Below are 18,887 nucleotides of genomic sequence, written 5' to 3'. Positions count from 1 at the left end.
TATCTCTTCTGTACAGGGGACAATAGAAAATCTCCATTAAATTCTGGGCTGGTGTGAGAAATATTTTATTATTACATGACGAAGGAATTCACTGCCTCAAAAATATCTGCTCACACATGGTGAAAACAATGTATGATGCTACTGTAACAGTTCTATTCAGGCTCTATTCCAGTTCACAATGCAGGGTTACGCTAATGTAAAACAAAAACAAAAGCCAGGAACCGTAATACAGAGTACAAAAGCAATCATAAATCAAGGATAAACACCACATGCAACTGTTTGCATGCGATGATCATAAATTTCCACAAGATTTCGAGTTGATGAAAATAGCACATTCAGTCAAATTGTTGTATTTTACATTGTTTTCAGAAAGAGAGATTTTCGATGAACACTGTGAATAACCTTATCTGATGGATCCATTGTTTGTACTCGTCTTTTGCTTTTACAGTGCTTGGAAAAGTGAAGAACTTGCAAGTATGGCTCTCCCATGAATGGTTGCATGTCAGGGCAAAGCAGCACACCATTTTCGCACATAAAGTTCTTTTTTTTTAACAAAGGCGACCTCTTTGAAGAATTAATTGACCTATTTACCCTCCATTAGCCTTGCAAACTTACTTTATTGCAAAACATGGGGTTAATGAAGTCTTTTTGACCTCAACACTGGCTACGTGACCCACCCGCAAGAGATAATTGTGTTGTTTATGTTGAATTTACAACCTTTATTCCGCTCACACAAAAACTGTTACAACATAGGAAAGAGAACAAAAATACATATATATGCTAATTTAAAAAAAGAGAGAGCTTGAATGACAAAAGGATAAATTAAATTAATAATTCCTGTGAAACAAAATTAAATTTAAATAACAACGGTCAAATATGCATAATAACAGCTCTCCCACTTTTGACGTTGCTTATTTAACAGTCTTCTTGTCTAGCTTAGCAACAAGTTTCTCAAAGCGATGCTTAGGTAAAGGTTTCATAAGGATATCAGCAATCATCTCTTCTGTATCAATGTATTTCAGAGCGATCACACTGTCTTGTACTCTTTCGCGAATGAAGTGGTAATGTATATCGATGTGCTTGGTCCTGGCATGACCCACAGGATTCTTAGCCATTGAGATAGCCCCTTGGTTGTCTTCATATATTTCACTTGGCCCCTCTGGAGGTTCTCCTATGTCTGCCAACAACCTTCGAAGCCAGATTGCTTCCTGAGTGGCCATACAGAGTGCTACATACTCTGCTTCTGTTGTCAACAATGCAATGGTAGCCTGCCTTTTGCTTAGCCAACTTACTGCCCCACATGCTAGAAAGAACACATTTCCTGAAGTGGAATGATGGTCATCCATATCACCCGCCCAATCTGCATCTGAGTAACCAATCAGATTTCCATTAGCACACTTCTTATAACTGAATCCAAGGTATGCAGTAGCTTTCAAATATCTGAGGATTCACTTTGTTGCTATTAAATGGTTTTGTGTCGGACTGGCACAGAACTTCGACACAACTCCCACTGCTTGGGCAATGTCTGGACAAGTTGCAATTGCAGCATAAAGTAGGCTTCCTACAATCGATTGATATGAAGTCACATCAACCGGTCTGCTGAAGCCATCTTCCTTTTGCAGCTTGACCTTCAAATCAGCAGGTGTAGACACCAGTTTTGCTTCTGTTTGCCCAAAATTCTCGACCATCTTTTCGATGTATCGCCCTTGATGAAGGAAGACTTGCTTGTTTTTCACATCTTGAACGATACAGACTCCGACATAGAAGTGCAGTTCTCCCACATCTTTCATCTTAAACTGCAACTTTAGACTATCTTTGACACTTCTCATCTCCGTAATGTTTCTTGCTAGAATCATCAGATCGTCAACGTGAACTCCAATTATAGTTAATGCATCCTTTCTGATGAATACGCAGGGATCTGCAGAGGCTTGAATAAAATCAATCTTCTCAATGCACTCCCAAAAAACTTTGTTCCAACAACGGGAAGATTGCTTTAACCCATACAGCAACTTCTCTAGCTTGCAAACCAGATGCTCCTCCCCAGGTTTCACGTATCCTTCCGGCTGCTGCATGTAAATTTCTTCATCAAGTTTACCGTTGAGAAAAGCTGTTTCTACGTCCATCTGGTGAATTAGCAAATCATTCTGAACTGCAAATGCTAGCAAACAACGTGTTGAAAAGAAACGAACTGCAGGCGAAAAAGTTTCATCATAGTCAATACCATATTTCTGGGTGTAACGCTTGGCAACTAGGCGTGCTTTGAATTGTTCCACTGTAGCATCGCAGGAGTGTTTCAGTTTAAACACCCGTTTGCATCCAACAACTTTCCGACCTGGAGGCAATCCTCCATGTCATGTTTTCAATCAGCGAATTGTATTCTGTATCCTTCGCGACTTTCCACTCTGCAGCATGATCACCTGATCTTGCTTCTTGTACAGTTGTAGGTTCATCAATCCCAGCAAGATGTTAGGCGACATGGTGTATGCAGTGAGTTGCCATGTCTGTGTATTCGTCATAACCATATCTGACTGGTGCTTTTCGTGTTCTTACTGACCGTCAAGGTTCCTTTGGGCAGTCTTATTCTAAATTCTTCATTTCTTCTTGTTCTCCTTCATCCTTTCTAGGGATTACTTCGTTTTGCTCTGCTTCCTCGCACCTTGGGTCTGGCTCTGTTGTCATGACTTGCTTCTGGCCGAAATCATTTTCATTAAACTCCACATCTCTTCGGATGTACATCTTTCAGTTCGTCCCATCAAAAAGACGATATCCCTTTGACGTTAAGCTGTAGCCCACAAAGCGCATCTTCTTCGATTTCTTGTCAAGCTTTCGTTGTTCACTGTCTGGTACGTGGGCATAGGCCATACACCCAAATACACGTAAGTGGCCCACATCTGCTCTCCTTCCATACCACTGCTCATAAGGAGTTTCATTCTCTTTTAGCACTGTTGTGTGAAGGTGGTTTCTCACATAGGCAGCTGTACAAACGGCTTCAGCCCAAAAAGTGTCCAATAATGCCACATGCGCGATCATCGAACGTGCTGACTCAACCAAAGTCTGATTCATTCCATTCTGTTGGGGTGAATGTGGTATTGTCAGCTCATGTCTAATTCCTTTCTCCTTCAAATAGTTCTGTAATTCAGTAGACAAATACTTGCTGCCATTATCCATTCGCAAAGTTCCTATCGCCTTTCCGACACCGTTGGTTACTGAGGCTTCAAATTCTTTGAACTTCTCTAACACTTCTGACTTGTGTCTCATGAAGTGTACAGCACAGCACCTAGTGTAATTATCAATAAATGTAACAAAATACTTTGCTCCTCCAATCGATGGCATGTGCATTGGACCGCAGACGTCACTGTGCACCAGCTGTAGCCTTTGCATCAAGTGGATATCTCCCACTGTGGGGAACGGTTTTCTACACATCTTTCCTGCCAAACATCCTTTGCAATAGGACAGTTCAGTCATTTTTTGATGTTAATCCCTTGTACAGATTCATTCTCCAGACATTTCTTGAGGCGTAGTTCGTGTACATGTCCAAGACATTGATGCCATAAGTCACTACCTTGAGATGACTCAACTGAGATGTACGCAGTGTCCGTAGTGATTGCAACTTGACAGTCTAATTGATAGAGTTTATCAACCAGTGATCCCATTCCATGAAGCTTTCCATATTCATCCCGAATACAACATTTCTGGGGACCAAACTCTATGGCGTTGCCCTCAGAAACTGCAGCTCTTACAGAAAACAGGTTGCAAGTGAGTTTAGGCACATACAGGACATCATATAAAACTTCTTTCCTGGATTCGGTCGCTTGAAACAGCATATTCATTCATACGTTCCCTGATCCCAATGTTTTCACAACACGACCATCACCCGGCGCAACATTTTCAGGTGCAGCAAATTCCTGAAAATTCACCAAAACATGCTTTTCTGTCGTCATATGACTTGATGCACCCGTGTCAATAATCCAGGGACAACGAATTTTGTTTGTAGACTCCATGCTCTCAACAGACGCCATAAATGCAGTAGCATAACCATCTTCACCTTCGAAGTCAGAGTTTTTCGGTTGGTGTTCGTCACTGTCGACTATTTTTGCTTTGTGCCATTTAAATTTCTTGGGACAATAACAGGGAATATGACCCACATCACCACCTTTAAAACATCTTAACTTCTTATGGGATGGATGGCTTGGACAATTACGGCAAACATGACCCACCACATCCAAAACATGTTGGCCGCTTGTGTGCCATATCTCTCCTAAAGGTCCCCGTAAGTGCTGATTCAGAATCATTCAACTGACTGGATAGCTCTGATTGCTTCATTTCTTCGTGAATGAGTGCTTGCTGAACATAATCCAGGCTAACTCCATCCACTCTTGCTTCGATAGCAGTGATAAGGGTCGCAAAACTTCTCAGCAAACTTCCTAACAAAGTCACAACTCGATCCTCTTCGGAAATGGGCGCCCCAATTGCCGCAAGTTTATCGGTGATATCTTTCATGAGCTTCAGATCTTGTTCCACCAGTGTACATTCTTTCATCTTGGAGCGAAAATATCTCTTCTTTAAAATTAATTTGTTCACAAGTGTCTCTCATTCAAAATGTTTCCTCAACACATCGCTTGAGGTGATCAAAGCTGAGCGCTATCAATTGCCAACACAGTTGTTGAGAATGCCTTTTGTAGCCTCGATCGGTAAAGCACTTGTGTCGTTGTCATGGCATCGTCTGCAAGGACTTCTGGTCCTTCTACCAAGCCCCACAATCCTTTCGCCAACAGTAAATGTTTCATTTGAAATTTCCAAGTATTCCAATTGCTCCCGTTGAGCTTGTCGATCGACCACTTTTCCTCCATGTTTCATTCATGTACTCCTGGGCCCATAACCTGTGGAATTTACAACCTTTATTCCACTCACACAAAAACCGTTACAACATAGGATAGAGATCAAAAATACATATATATATATGCCAATTTTAAAAAAAGAGCTTGAATAACAAAAGGATAAATTAAATTAATAATTCCTGTGAAACAAAATTAAATTTAAATAACAAAGGTCAAACATGCATAATGTCGGGAAATGGTGCTCGCCAATAAAGGAAACTCTCACATATGAAGATTTTCACCAGATTTAATATTTCTCACGATTTACAGCTCTCACTTTGTGGGTACACGTTGTGGTATTCTCTCTCTAAAATCGATCTCATCTGTCTGTAATTCTATATTTTTTCCTTAAGATGAATAGCCTATTGTAACAATCACGCATTTCGCAATCAATTCATGCACGTAACATGAAAAGGTAACACAACTCGCTTCCGGTCACGACACTCTCCCCCTATTTGATACCGGAGGTAACAAATACACACAAAAAGAAAATCATTTGTTCAACTTAATTGTTCGTCTTGTCTGGCAATGTCTTTGATACGTTCCGCTGCAGCAACAGCTGCTCTCCTGGGTGTGAATGCCCTGGCTCTGGGGTTGAGGACATTTGACACTGGGTCTTGAGGCTCCTGATATCGGTTGCATGACAACTCCATGGGGCACAACTGTTGGAGTGCGCGCTCCAGGAACAATTTTCCTGCCCTCAGTCTGGCTGCCCTGACAACACCGTCTCTCCCCTTGATGAGCTTTGCTACAATTCCGAGGTTCCCCTTCCCTCTGTTTCTTTCGTCACTTTGGATTAGAACGACGTCTCCGAGTTTAATCTGTGTTTCTTCTTTCTTGTGGTTGAGGTTATGTCTTTCTCTCAAACTTTTGATGTACTCCCCGGTCCATCGGGCCCACAACACATCCTTACAGCGTCGAAGATACTTGGCTTCCTTAAATCTTTACTCTCAATCGAAACTGGATCATCTTCTGGTAACAGCTTGGGCTGGCCAAACATCATGGCATTTGGTGTCAGCGTGGGTAGCTGGACATTGTCTTCCAGATAAGTTAGGGGGCGGTTGTTAAGTGCAACTTCCACATCTAGGAGCACCTCCTCAAACTCGCTCCACGTGAGCCTCGCTCCCCCAACAGACTTGTACAAGGCCCGCTTTACAAGCCCCACCAACCTCTCGTACTGACCGCCCCACCACGGTGCCCTGCTCAGGTTGAATTGCCACGTAATCTGCTGGTGTGCCAGGTAATCCTGCATCTTCTCGTTATTCATGATGCTTCTCAACCATTTCGCCGCCTTTTGTGGTCTTCCCCTTCTGGCTATGAACCGTTTCAAGCTTTTAATGAACTCTTCTGTACTCTGATCGCTTAACAGCTCCAGGTGGATGGCTCTGGTCAGACTACTGGCAAACAACAGGATATAGGCTTTACCTTCCTTCTTCTTACTGATTTTGTATGGTATTGGGCCGGCATAGTCCACGCCCAGTACCTGGAAAGGAAATGAGCCCATGGTGCGGTCAACTGGCAAGTTTCCAGGAGGTGGACTTTGGAATGCCGCAACACGGAACTTTTTACATCCAAAACAACCTCTGATCACTTTCTTGGTTAGCTGCCTCAATTGAGGTATCCAATAGTCACGTCTGATGAAGGCCATCATGAGTCTAACTCCTCCATGTAAGGTCAGGATATGTGCATCTAGAACCAACTTCTCTGTCAACACTGCACTTGATGGTAGATAGATTGGATAGCTTCCTTGAATTCTACCACGGCACTCGTACAACTCTTCGTTGTTCTTCTGTAGGTTGAGGGTTAACTTGTCCTTGTTGAACTTTTCCGTCACTTCATAGCTTGCTGGGGCCCTCTTTATGTCTTGCCTGTCCATCTCAGCTGTTGTTAGAGGACCACTGAGTCGTACCGCTTTCTTCAACTTGCAGTTGTTCAGGAATCTCCTTATCCATGCTGTCACCCGTACCGTTTTCCAGAAACTGTTTTTCTCTAAAACTTCATTGAAGTCATCCTTGGTCTCTGTAGAAGTTGCGAAGATTTCTTTTGCGAGTTTAGCTTCCGCTTCGGTTTCTTTGCTCGGTTCTGTGAATACTTCAGCTGGCCAACGATCAGGCTCTGTCAACCATTTTGGACCCATTAACCACAGCTCTCTCAGCTTGTCCGCTTGGCAACCTCTACTGCCAATATCAGCAGGATTCTGGTCGGTACCAACCTGCCTCCAGTGAATGTACTCTTTCTCTCGTATCTTGTTCACTCGGTTGGCCACAAATTGCTTGTAGGCACTCCCTTCTCCTCTGATCCAGTGAAGGGCCACAGTACTATCCAGCCATCCATGGACTGATCTAACTGGCTGGCCTTCTAGGGCGTTCTTCACATTCTCGGCGAGGTTTGCCGCCATGTGCGCAGATACTAATTCCAGTCTAGGAATAGTGAGGCCCTTTTTTGCCAAGCGCGATTTCGCTGCCAGCAATCCTCTGCTCACGCAGCTCGATATTTTTGGTTTAAAGCGAAACTGAAGCAAAAGAAACTCATTTTGAAATAGTACTAGGTAATCTCTACTTGGAAGATAAAAATCGACTGATTTTGATTTTTTGCCAGAAATCATTGGTCACTTCTTAGGCGCAGGGCCGCTTAATTTTTAAAATGGAATGATAAGCAAACCTGTCACTGTTTCATGTAAGTAACAGTTACCTGCAGTGTAGCTATTTTTGCCTATGTATTTAGAAATGAAACAAAAGACAATCTTTGTGGCAATCAAAACCGATAAAAAACTGAATCTGACTGTTTAAACCAAAACCCCCAAGTGTTTGCAGGAGGACAAACAGAGATATGCTAGTGTTTAAATACTCAAAAGTTAACCAACAAAAATTATGGATCAGTTTTATCAATAGAATTGGCATGTTTAAACTAGATGATAAATAAATTATTCCATATTAAATAAACTTTCTCTCACCTTGTCTCTCAAATTTGTTTTGCAGAAGGTAGAAAGCATGATTCAGGTATGCTTGCTGACTCTGGTCTCCTTCCATCATTAGAAAGGCATGGTCATTCACCTATAAGACAACTAATGTGTGTATATGGGGACCCTGAATACCTTCTCAGGTTTTACTTGCAGACCCATTCCATAATGCTGTGCTCACTCCTCAGATGGTAGTCTATAGCACATGCATGAGTAAAGTCAGGTCCTCTGTGGAATGGCTATTTGGAGAAACAGCAAACTCCTTTAAGTTCTTGGATTTTAAAAAGAACTCAAAAATTGAATTAAGCAGTGTAAGAAAGCTATATGTTGTCTCTGCCATACTAAGAAATGCCCTCAGATGTTTATGTGGCAACCAGGTATCAGAGTATTTTGACCTAGACCCACCGAATCTTAATGACTATTGTGCATAGTCATATTATGAATTTTGGCATTTTCTACGCATTGTAAAGCACAAGTAAAAAGAGAACTTCTGTCATTTCTGATTTATCAACATTGTTTGTCGAGAACGAAATAGAAATATTATTTTCAATCCTTTCAGTGTACTCTTAGAAGAAAATCATGACATTGAAATAATAAATGTACTTCCTTTGTGAGCTTGAATAATAGTTCAAGGCATTGTATGAGGAATTTCAAGGTCAGAAGTATTTTTGGTGAAATTTAAAAAGTATCGTACATGTAAATATTTACATTGAGGACACTTGAACATTGAACACTGTGGCTTTCTGAAATTATTTTAACTTTTTTTGATACAAGCCAATCACATGTAAAAAGGTGATGACTGAGCCTTTTTTGTCAAATTAGCCAAACACCATGACTCAAGTAATGGCCGTGACCTTTTTAAATGAATTTATCTTTGCATGTACATGATTGCACGGCTAGTTTCCAAAAATAATGTGAACATAATGTGAAAAAAGCCTAAGTGTACAATTAATGTTTCATATTCCCCTATTACTTTGCTTGGTAGTACCCATAGATTTTTGCATAGACCATGTATGGCCTTGACTTTCAGTCTGGTTAAGACTAACATTGAAATTTTTGGTGAAAGATATTTCAAGTAATCACCAATTTGAATTATTCCAAGCATCACCTTTCTCCCTCAAATAATTGCACCTCTGCTTTCTTTCACCCTCTCCATGTAAAATTAAAACTTAACAACTTGGATAGGAAAAAAACTTCGATACTTAAATGCTTACAACAGAAAACTTACAAAAGTATGGGTTTCATGACAAATTTTTCTGCACACATTCACATATTATTTTTACTCTTATTCCTCAGAGCTTTCTAATCAACACAACCGATATTTTCCTGCTCTTTGAAGATAGATCATTTTAGAGCGTTTAAGGGATTACATAATGATTAAATGGAATAATGACCAAAACTTTAGCCTGCATAAAGGTTTGATGGTTTACATCAATCGAGTGTTTTGCAACTGCTTTGGATTTACAAAACATGGAGGGCAGAAACAGGAGGGCTGGCAGAAGAGAGCTCCCTTCACCCTCCCCCATTTTGAGCCTCACTCCTACTCCCCTAGCCCTTTTTTTCCCTCACCAAACCTCCCGACTGTTTTTCTAATCTAAGATGGCAACTTAAACATTCAATACAAAAGAAATGCACTTACTTGTCCAAAATATGCCTACACTGAAGGCTAAGAAAAATATTGAGGGTATGAACTGTGAAATAATCACCCCTTCAATAATTTAAATTATTAATCACCCCTACCCCTTTAAACAATGACGTCATTAAAGAGCAAAAAATCCTTCCCGAAGAAAACCGGTAAGCATACACATGAAAATAAGTCATTATGCTGAAAAACATCATATTTATTCTTAAAAGTACACCCTTTTACAGATTTAAAACCCTTATTGAGTGCAACTAATGTTTTTCTAAAATCATGCACATTAATTTGTAGTATTTTCGTGGTATATAATAAAATGCTGTACCACATGAGGTCCAACAGGATCATAAAGGAAACGGAACTTGAGCCATTCTTCTGGTTATTACATTACTGTGTTTTCAAATATTGTACGATAAAAAGACAGCCTCTTCTGAAATTGAAAACCTGAAGAGCAAACTAAACTGAGAGAAACAGGTTTGTCAAATCAAGGCTGTTAAATTCAGACCTATGGATGTAATGTGCAAACAACAATTCAACAAACATTAACTAGTTTTCTTAGTCAGTCTTGCAATGAGAGCTATCATGGCTTGCCTTTGCTGCTGTTGTTGCTGAAGGCGTAGAGTTTGCATGTTTTGATTCTGTTACTGTTGCTGCTGCATGACATGGCTCATTTCTTGCATCTGACTTTGTTGTTCTTTGGCTCTCTTAGCCTGATTTTCACGCTCCGCATTTTTTTATCTCTAACTCTCTCTCCCTCGATGTTTTTTTCCATTTTGCACTTCTCTTTTAAATACTCAAGTGTATCACCTCCACTCCTCCCTGACCGCTTTCCCTCCTCCTGATTCTTTCCCTCGTCTTTCTGCCACTTCTTTGTCTGTCCTATGTGCTCCTCAGAAACTCTCCTTGCTTCCTCAGCTTTTGCTGTATCTGCCTCTACTTTTTGTTCTTATCATATTCTCTATTCTCTTCTGATGCCTTCTCTTTCTCTGTAATTTCTTCTAATAGCTGGTCTTGCTCAGTGATGTCAATTGATGTACCACTGCTACGCTCATCTGTTCTGTTCTTCTTTAGATACTCTTTTTGTATATCACCGAACCTTTCTCTCATACTTCTCATCCCTACTCTAAATTTGAGCTCCTTGCGGTTATTTAAGGACTCTTGCTATTTAGTCCAAAGCTGTCCCCTGGCCACGGTACCTTTCTAAACTAAAATGGCTCTACCACTATTATCTCTCTACACAGATGAATGTCATGCTCTTGGGTGCACTCCATTGGCCTGAAATAGACACAAATTAAAGGCCAAATTATATATTATGGAGCCTGAGAAAAAATTGTGAAGTCAGGACACATAGAGAATGTGTGAACTCTACTACTGGCCAAAGCAAAATTACTAGTTAGCGACAACGATAATACTGTAATGATAGCAGTAAAGTAATTGCGAAGCTAACTTTCCTTATATCATCAATTTTGGATGTTTAAAAACCAACTATTTCCAGACTCTGGAAATTCCAAGCTATGACTTATTTTTTGGCTCAGTCCGTAGAGACAACTTTTTTCATATAAATACTTGGTAAAAGATGACTTGGAGGGACGGCTACCCCCCTACCAGGGACAACTTTGTTCAAGCACATGGCTATAGGCCCTTAGTTAAACTAGTATCTACAATATACAGTGAACTCTCTCTAAGCCAGACATTCAGGACCAGCTTTAGCTGTCTGCCTTAGAGAGGTGTCCACCTTAGAGGAATGTCTGTGTTAAGAAGATTGACTATAGTGTTAAGGAAACATTTCTAGCAGCTTATGACATGGTAGCTTCAAGTCTAGTCAAATCAAGAAAAAAAACCCTCTTAAAGTGAGATTCTACCTCACACACCTGCATAACTTAGAACTCGAAAAAAAGTGTAACTACAAATCTAAAAACGATGAAAAAATTTCATCCTAAATATTTTAGACTACATTAAAATGCCATAACTACATTATAATGGGGGATTATGACTTGCACTTGTCAAAACAAAAAGGGAAACTAAACCTGGATTAAACATGGCATGCCTGTAGTCGTTTGTTTCTTTTTTTTTCAGTGAACAGTCCACATTAAAGAAAGTTAACATGCTACATTTGGCCATCATTGCTTTTCTTTTGACTGCCAAGTGAAAATATAATGATGAGGTCAGATTCTAATTATTTCAAAAACCTAGCCAGTGGGAAAGCACAGATATTACCATAAAGATTTTGATACAGTGCCTCGTGCAATGAGACAGATATATTAATGTAATGTTTAGGATTTGACGTACCGGCTGGATCCCTTGTTTTCAGCTGCGGGAGTTACTGCACCTCCTTTGGAGGATGACATGCCAACAGAAAGCTATTGAAAATATAGAAGGATGCCAGCTCATTCTTAATTTTTTCGTCAGGACAAAGTCAATAACATTGCTTTACATTAAGAAATTAAAACTAGCCACGTTATTTTAAGAATAAGGAAAAAAACCCACACCTGTATACTTACTACAGCGCAAAGATTATGGTTTTGCTGTTATATTCAACACGCTATGGTGGAGAGAAGGGGAAGAGTAAATTACATGCATGCACATTGAAATATTTTGCAGAACCATTTTTACTTCCAGTCACCATAGCCATCTGCGAAGTGTCACTTCTTAAAGTCCCTGATAGCTCTTCCCAACATCGGTTGAGGACTTTCAGGACCATTGTTCCCTTTTTCATCCATGCGACAAGAGGACCTCTCCATTGTCTTGCTGCAAATTCTGTCTTCTTCACAGACTTCTACTTTAACGTCATCAAATTCACTGAGGCTACCAGTCTCATCTGCATCTATCGCAATTGGGTCCTTGTTATCAGAGCTAACAATGGCTCTGGTTTACTTCCCTACCGAATTATAAAAGCATAGGTGAGCAATGTTTGAAATTACAGAAAAACCGGAGAGCATGTATGAAGCAGGCATGAGCCTTGGTGAGTCCGCAGTTTCCTTCCTACATTTCTGTAAAAATGAACTGATATAAAGTGGACACCTTGGATCAATATCAGTATCTGGGCAACTGCCCACCTACCCCTCCCTTAACCCAACAACAGTCAATTGATAACAAGTAAGGGTTAGTGTTGGGTTAGGGGAGGAGTAGGTTGGCTGTTGCCCAGATACTGATATTGATCCAACACCTTAATAAAAAATGGAGGTCCTGATGGAGTCAGACACCAGAGCTTTGGCCGCCATAATTTTTCTAATTGGACCAGTAAAATTGTATCGAGGCATTTTTATGCTGTGGCTATTCAGTTAGTTCTCTTTTTACATTGCCTTTAAGGAGGTTCACTCCCTTTGGTATTGTGCACACCATCTATTAGAGCTACGTAATGCATACACATCGAATGCACACGCCCACCAAGACACTAAACAAATTCACTCCTGAAAACTGCTGAAATACTCAATGTGGAAATATTATGTTTAATGAATGACTTAGCAGCCTTTGTCTGCTCTTCTCAATCCCAAGGTGGCTTTCGTGAATTCTTTTAAGCATGTCGGTCCTCAGCCATTCTGAAACAATCATTTTGTAATTTTTGAAGAGAATTCTGTCAGCGTCATGGATTTCTTCTTTGAAACTCCAGTTTGGTCTTGCATCAGGAGGTGTTTTATGTTTGTGGTCAGGCCATCCTTGCTTGGTCAGCTGTACAACTGTCTAAAGGGTTGGGTATGCTTTTGTTGCTTCTTGAAACTCTTTCAATTTTTGCTCTGAAATTGGAAATTTGGCAACTAGGAGATGGATTTGCATTCTCTTTTCTTAGTGTAAGTGGTCTACTGGTGGGCTCTGGATAGAGCATCAGCAATGAACATTTGTTTTCCAGGGACATACTTCACTTTAAGGCGGTAGTGCTGCAATGAAAGCAGTAAGTGTTGAATTCTGGGCAGTAGTCTGGCAAATATCGCTTCAAGTGGCTTGTGATCAGATTCCACTTCTATTTCTTTGCCGCACAGATACTGATGAAAGCGCTCACATCCAAATGCTATTGCTGGTGTTACCTTCTCGATCTGTGCATGTCCTTTCTGGCAACCAGTCCGGGATTTTGATGCATATACCACAGGCTGATTATCTTGAAGTAAGACAGCTCCAAGTCCTGATTGGGATGCATCTACTGAAAGCTTTACAGTCTTGTTCACATCATAGTAGCTTAGTACTGGTTTTTAGGTTTCGACCTTCTCAATTTCATTAAGCTTTTTCTTGCTGCTCCTCCTAGTGCCAATGTATCTTTTGCTTTAGTAGGACTCTAAGCAGTTCAGTTTAAGTGCTCATGTTTGAGATAAACTTACTTAGGCAAGTTACCATGCCTAGCAGGCACTCCACATCCTTCTTGTTTTGCGGCAATGGCAAGTTGAGAATTGCCTCAATCTTTGAATCATCGGGTTTGATACAAAATAATTGTGCCAGGTAGAGGTTGGTATTGTTTTGTCTCAGTTTTATTAGTTTAATAAATACCTGATCTTCCAACTTTATAGAATTAACTTTCCCATAGTAATAGCTAATATTGTCCGTAAATCTTAAGGTGTAATTGAACTCAATTTCGTTGAGAGCCCATTTTCCATCCTAAATACTTCAGTATCAATGGCAGCCACTGAATATCTCGTTCTTTGGTAGACCTGCTGCTCCTTAAGTTCTCTTAGCTCCTTCTGTACACAGTATAATTCGGCTTGAAGAATTGTCAGGCTGGCAGAAGCAACTTTTCCTTTGCTAGTTCTGAAGTCAAGTCACTCAGTGTTATTCGTAAACACAGAGAAGTCGATGCAAATATCTTAATAACATTCCTGGTGAATAATCTGGGTTCAAGAATCTTTTTTTCCATCACAGAAATGACAGCTACATACTCTAGAGCTGGAGTTAGGATCAGGCTCTCCATCCTGAGAGGCAAGTTTTGTGATTATCAAAGCACCGACCATTGTTCAAGTGAAACAATATCATCCACAAGATATTGTTTGAAACTTCCCTGATGAGTTCCTCTAAGCATTTATCTTTAATCTTTAATCTTTAATCACAGTTCGTAACCATACATCGAACAAAAGTACAAAAATGGTTGACAGGACGGTAGTAGGGGGAAACTAAATTCCCATGCTAAGACATACCCTCCAAAAAAAAACTATAACAAAAAAAAACCTGGTATTTGGGGTAATTATGAGCGGAGGTACTTAATTAGTGAAACTTTAACAGACTGAAGGCTAGGGGATGACATTACTTCAGAAGGCAAACAGTTCCAATCGTTAATATATCTATTAAAAAAGAATATTTAAAATAATTTGTACGAGCAACTTTAGGCCTTATTTTATACTCATGCTTACTTCTAGTTCGAGTTATTCCAATAATATCAAAGTAATGATGGCAATTGATATCATAGTAACCAAATATAATCTTATACATTTGAACTAGGCTAAGGTATTGCCTTCTATTGCCTTTATGTTGTTTCTCATCCTTTGGAAAATGAAAAAACTGACACATGACTTCCCGATTGATGATTGCAGTCAGGAACGAAAACTACACATGGCCAATAACATCATACGTAAATGCGCCGATAATTGCTGGAAAACAACGTTTCAATACAGTCTAGAACTTCGTCAAGTTGCAAATCAAAGAAGTGACCATTTAAAAAGGATAGGCAAATATTTAGTGTAAATTAGTAGCACTAAACGTGATTAAACAAAACAGCGCACCGTGTTGATGTGGTTCAACTGCTTCTTGTTATTAGCTCAATCTCGGATTGTATAGAACCAAGAAAAACGGTAACCAATTAAATTTGAAACCACCAAATGGTGGGATGGTTTAGCTTTACATGTCAGAGGCCATCTTTGGCATCCAAATCTGCTGCATACTTTCGCATCAATTGACTTGCCTGTTATCTCAGCAGCTGTTGGAAGTTGGAAGTTGGAAGTTGGAAGCGTTCTCTCTTCACTGCTCAGTTCAAATGTTTTGAATCAGGACAGATTCTCGTATTCCCATCTAGCTTTTTCACTATCACTATGGAGTCAACCCATTCTGTTGGCTGATCAACTTTCTCTATGACACCTAACTACTCCATTCTCTCCAGGTCCTGCCTTAGCTTGGGTAGAAGGGTGAATGGAACTTTTCTAGGGGGATTGATGGGAGATTTAACTTAATTTCAATGCGAAGTTCCCCTTCAAGCTCCCCAAGGCCTTCAAATAGGTCATTAAATTCATCAAGGATTGAACTCTGTAATGACATCAGCTGTATCAACAGTTTTGACAAGCTAAATTAAGCTCAGTTCCTGAAGTGCTTTTATTCCGAACAGAGGGGTTGACCCTTAGCCTCAACAACAAAGAAGTCACAGCTAATCTGTTTGTCCTTGTACTTAGAAATCATCTTTGCAACTCCTTGCATAGGTATCTCAAATCCGCTGAAGCCAATGAATGAGTTTTGCTTTCGTTGTCTTCAGTTACGGTGTTCCTTCGAGCGAGTTGAATACATCTAATGAGACTACATTTACTTGTGCTCCGGTATCCAATTTAAAGTCCACTGTCTGTCTTCAGCTGGTGATCTTTTCCTCACTGTCCTTTGGTAGGAATTTACCACCTGGTGTGGCTTTCCTATTTTACCTAATTCACACTCTTTGATTCTTGGTTGATGGAATTTGTTTGCTGTTTTGAAAACTCCAATGCTCTGCACATATCGATGGCTGTTTGAAGACTTAAGTTTGTTTTTTGCAATAATTTTTCTCATTGTATCGCACACTATTCCACAGACGATTTTATCTCAAATTAAGCTCTCACACAGCTCTCCGAATTCACATGTGCTTGCTTTGGTGCGCAGCTCAATTACATACTGATTGATGCCTTCAGTTGCTTCCTGAACGTGCATGAAGAATTTGTGTCGTTCAAATGTGATATTCCAATTTGGATTACAATAGTCCTCAAATTTTTCGAATAGGATGTTGAGCTTTTGCTCTGTGGTCAATAATGAAAATGTGTTGTGAATTTTGAGTGCTTCTTCTCCCGTGAGATGAAGCAACATGGTGACTCATTGCTTCTTTGCTTCTTCACTGATCCTGTAGCCTCCATGTACAGTTGAAATCGCTAAGAAATCGCAAACAAGAGAACTCCATTCAGCATGAGATCAAAGTTATAAAAAAATATTAAAGAACTCATTCAACTAGACATTATTGAACCTGCACAAGGACCCACACCATGGGTTAATCCAATTGTTGTTGTCCCGAAGTCAGGGGGTAACATCCGTCTTTGCATTGACATGTGAAGGGCTTATGAGGCAATATGGAGAGCCAGACACCCAATCCCTACTGTTGATGAGATTACTCAGAGCATAATTGGCAGCAAAGTATTCTCCAAATTTGACCTTAAGTGGGGATACCCTTTCCCCAGTATCCCGTGAGATTACTACGTTTACTACCCACTGTGGTCTGAGACTATTATTTGGTGTTAACTCTACTTCTGAACAGTATCAGTACAAGGTCCAGACGGCACTTGCGGGTATAGAGGGGCAAGAGAACATTTCTGGTGACATCATCGTACATGGTAAAGACCAGAAAGAACATGATTTGCAGTTGGAGTAAGTCATTGTGAGATTAAAGGAACGTGGACTGACCCTCAATGCAGAAAAGTGCCAGTTTAGCATGGATAAGCTCACATTCTTTAGCATGGTATTATCCAGGAACGGGATCAGCTGCACAGAAGAAAAGGTTAAAGCCATGAAAGAGGCGTGAGAACCCTGGACAGTATCAGTAACCTGAAGTCTTCTTGAGCTTGTAAACTACTGTGGCCACTTCATACCTGACCTGGCAACAATCTCTAAGCCCTTACGTTGCCTGACAAAGTCAGGAACTCCCTTCATGTTCGGAGGTGAACAGAAGAAGGCCTTTCAGGAGCTAAAGAGTGATTGGCCCGTCTGAAACTTTGGGGTACTTCAACAAAGATGCTCCAACCCCAGTAATTGCTGATGCCAGTCCAGTTGAACTGGGAGTGGTACTGACCCAAAAGCAGAAGAACGGATCAAGAGTCATCTGCTATGCAAGTTATAGTCTGACAGACACCAAGAGAAGATATTCGCAGACAGAGAAAGAGGCGCTGGTGCTCGTAGGGCCTTTGAAAAGTTCCATCCCCATGTGATGGTGTGCCATTTGATCTTGTTACAGATCACAAGCCACTGGAAGTTGTTTATGGCCCAAGGTCAAAAGCTTGTGCACGCATTGAAAGATGGGTGGTATGAATGCAGCAACACAAATTCAAGGTCAAGTATGAGCCTGGGCCGAGTAACATTGCTGACCCCCTCTCAAGGCTAGTGGGAAATCCCAAAACCAGCAGCAGTCACTCAGCTGAAGCCGAAGAATATGTCAGATTTGTAGCCATAAATGCGACCCTCCTGTGCTATGACTACACGAGAAGTGGAAGAGGCCTCAGAAATCGATGAAGAACTCTTTGCAGTCAAGGAACGCTAAAATGGAAAACCGTGGGATCAGCTAGCTTTCAAAAGATACCTCCCTTGTAGTAGTGAACTGTGCAGCATTGAACAGTTGATACCAAGAGGGACGAGAATAGTTATCTCGAAGAAACTCAGACCCAAGATGTTGTCCCTCGCTAACGAAGGTCATCGGAACCAAACAGAAGCTGTACAGTAAAGTGGGGTGCCAAAGGAATTTGGAAGACCTGTGGAATTTACCTCACTGCGTTGGTGCAATGGATGGAAAACATGTCAATATGAAATGTCCAAATAACAGTGCATCTTTTTATTATAATTATATACTCCTTTTCAGCCTTGTATTGGTGACTATTGGGGCAATAATGACAGTGGTGTCTAATCACATTCAGACATGGGAAAAGCCATGGAAGATGGTTCAATTAATTTCCCCAAACGTGAAAACTTTAAAGGGTGTAATGTTTCCCTTTTACTTTACTTTTTGGTTGGAGATGAGGCCTTTGCCTTAAAGTCATGGCTCCAATGTCCCTATCCAGGGAAGTCATTGACTGAACACAAGAGGATATTTAATTATAGGCTATCCAGGGCAAGGAGGGTAATAGAAAATACCTTTGGTATTTTAAGAGCAAGATGTAGGGTGTCTAAGGGTCCAACTTCTGCATCTGTTTACATTGTAGAGCTTATAGTTCAAGCAACTGTTTGTCTCCACAGCTACCTGAGGCAAACTGAGACAGCTTTGTATTGTCCATCTGGATTTGTAGATTGCATGGACCAAACAGGAAACATAAAACCTTGAGAGTGGAGAAGTGTAGTGCCTGACTCAGACACAGGTGCACTGCTTGGGTTAAATAGAGTGAGAGGTTCTTGTTACACAGGTAATGTTATTCAAATTCGAGAGGCATTAACTGATTACTTTAATTCTGAGCAAGGGGAGGTGCTGTAGCAGTGGGCATATGTGAGAAGTACTGGCTCAGTTGCTGCATAG

General features: G+C 40.6%; 2 protein-coding genes and 2 pseudogenes across 2 annotated transcripts; 1 reads left to right on the top strand and 3 right to left on the bottom strand.

Annotated features, from left to right (window-relative positions):
• Window positions 1-524, bottom strand: part of LOC136282999 (uncharacterized) — a 2,713-nt pseudogene extending 2,189 nt beyond the window's left edge.
• Window positions 525-3,830: 3,306 nt separating this feature from the next.
• LOC131798538 (uncharacterized) lies at window positions 3,831-4,539 on the bottom strand. The gene is made up of 2 exons (XM_066171167.1): window positions 4,218-4,539; window positions 3,831-4,096 (listed from the first exon to the last, which is right to left on the bottom strand). Exons 1-2 carry the CDS (start codon window positions 4,537-4,539, stop codon window positions 3,831-3,833), a joined length of 588 nt encoding a protein of 195 aa, XP_066027264.1.
• A 1,200-nt stretch (window positions 4,540-5,739) lies between these two features.
• On the bottom strand, window positions 5,740-7,275 carry LOC136282998 (uncharacterized). Its single transcript, XM_066171166.1, has one exon. The coding sequence runs from the start codon at window positions 7,273-7,275 to the stop codon at window positions 5,740-5,742; it is 1,536 nt and encodes a 511-aa protein (XP_066027263.1).
• Window positions 7,276-17,682: 10,407 nt separating this feature from the next.
• LOC136282811 (uncharacterized) lies at window positions 17,683-18,887 on the top strand (annotated as a pseudogene).

This window comes from Pocillopora verrucosa, chromosome 8 (genome assembly GCF_036669915.1).
Source record: "Pocillopora verrucosa isolate sample1 chromosome 8, ASM3666991v2, whole genome shotgun sequence".
NCBI classification, from domain to species: Eukaryota; Metazoa; Cnidaria; class Anthozoa; order Scleractinia; family Pocilloporidae; genus Pocillopora; species Pocillopora verrucosa.
Note: the sequence above shows the minus strand (reverse complement) of the source record. Positions and strands in the feature narration are given on the sequence as shown.

Bases quoted from the DNA above. Each gene is read 5' to 3' on its own strand.
- LOC131798538 (XM_066171167.1), bottom strand. From the start codon at position 4,539: ATGAAAGAATGTACACTGGTGGAACAAGATCTGAAGCTCATGAAAGAT. The intron at 4,097-4,217 runs GTGGGTCATGTT...AATGGCACAAAG, and splicing joins GCCAACATGTTTTGGATGTG to CAAAAATAGTCGACAGTGAC.
- LOC136282998 (XM_066171166.1), bottom strand. From the start codon at position 7,275: ATGGCGGCAAACCTCGCCGAGAATGTGAAGAACGCCCTAGAAGGCCAG.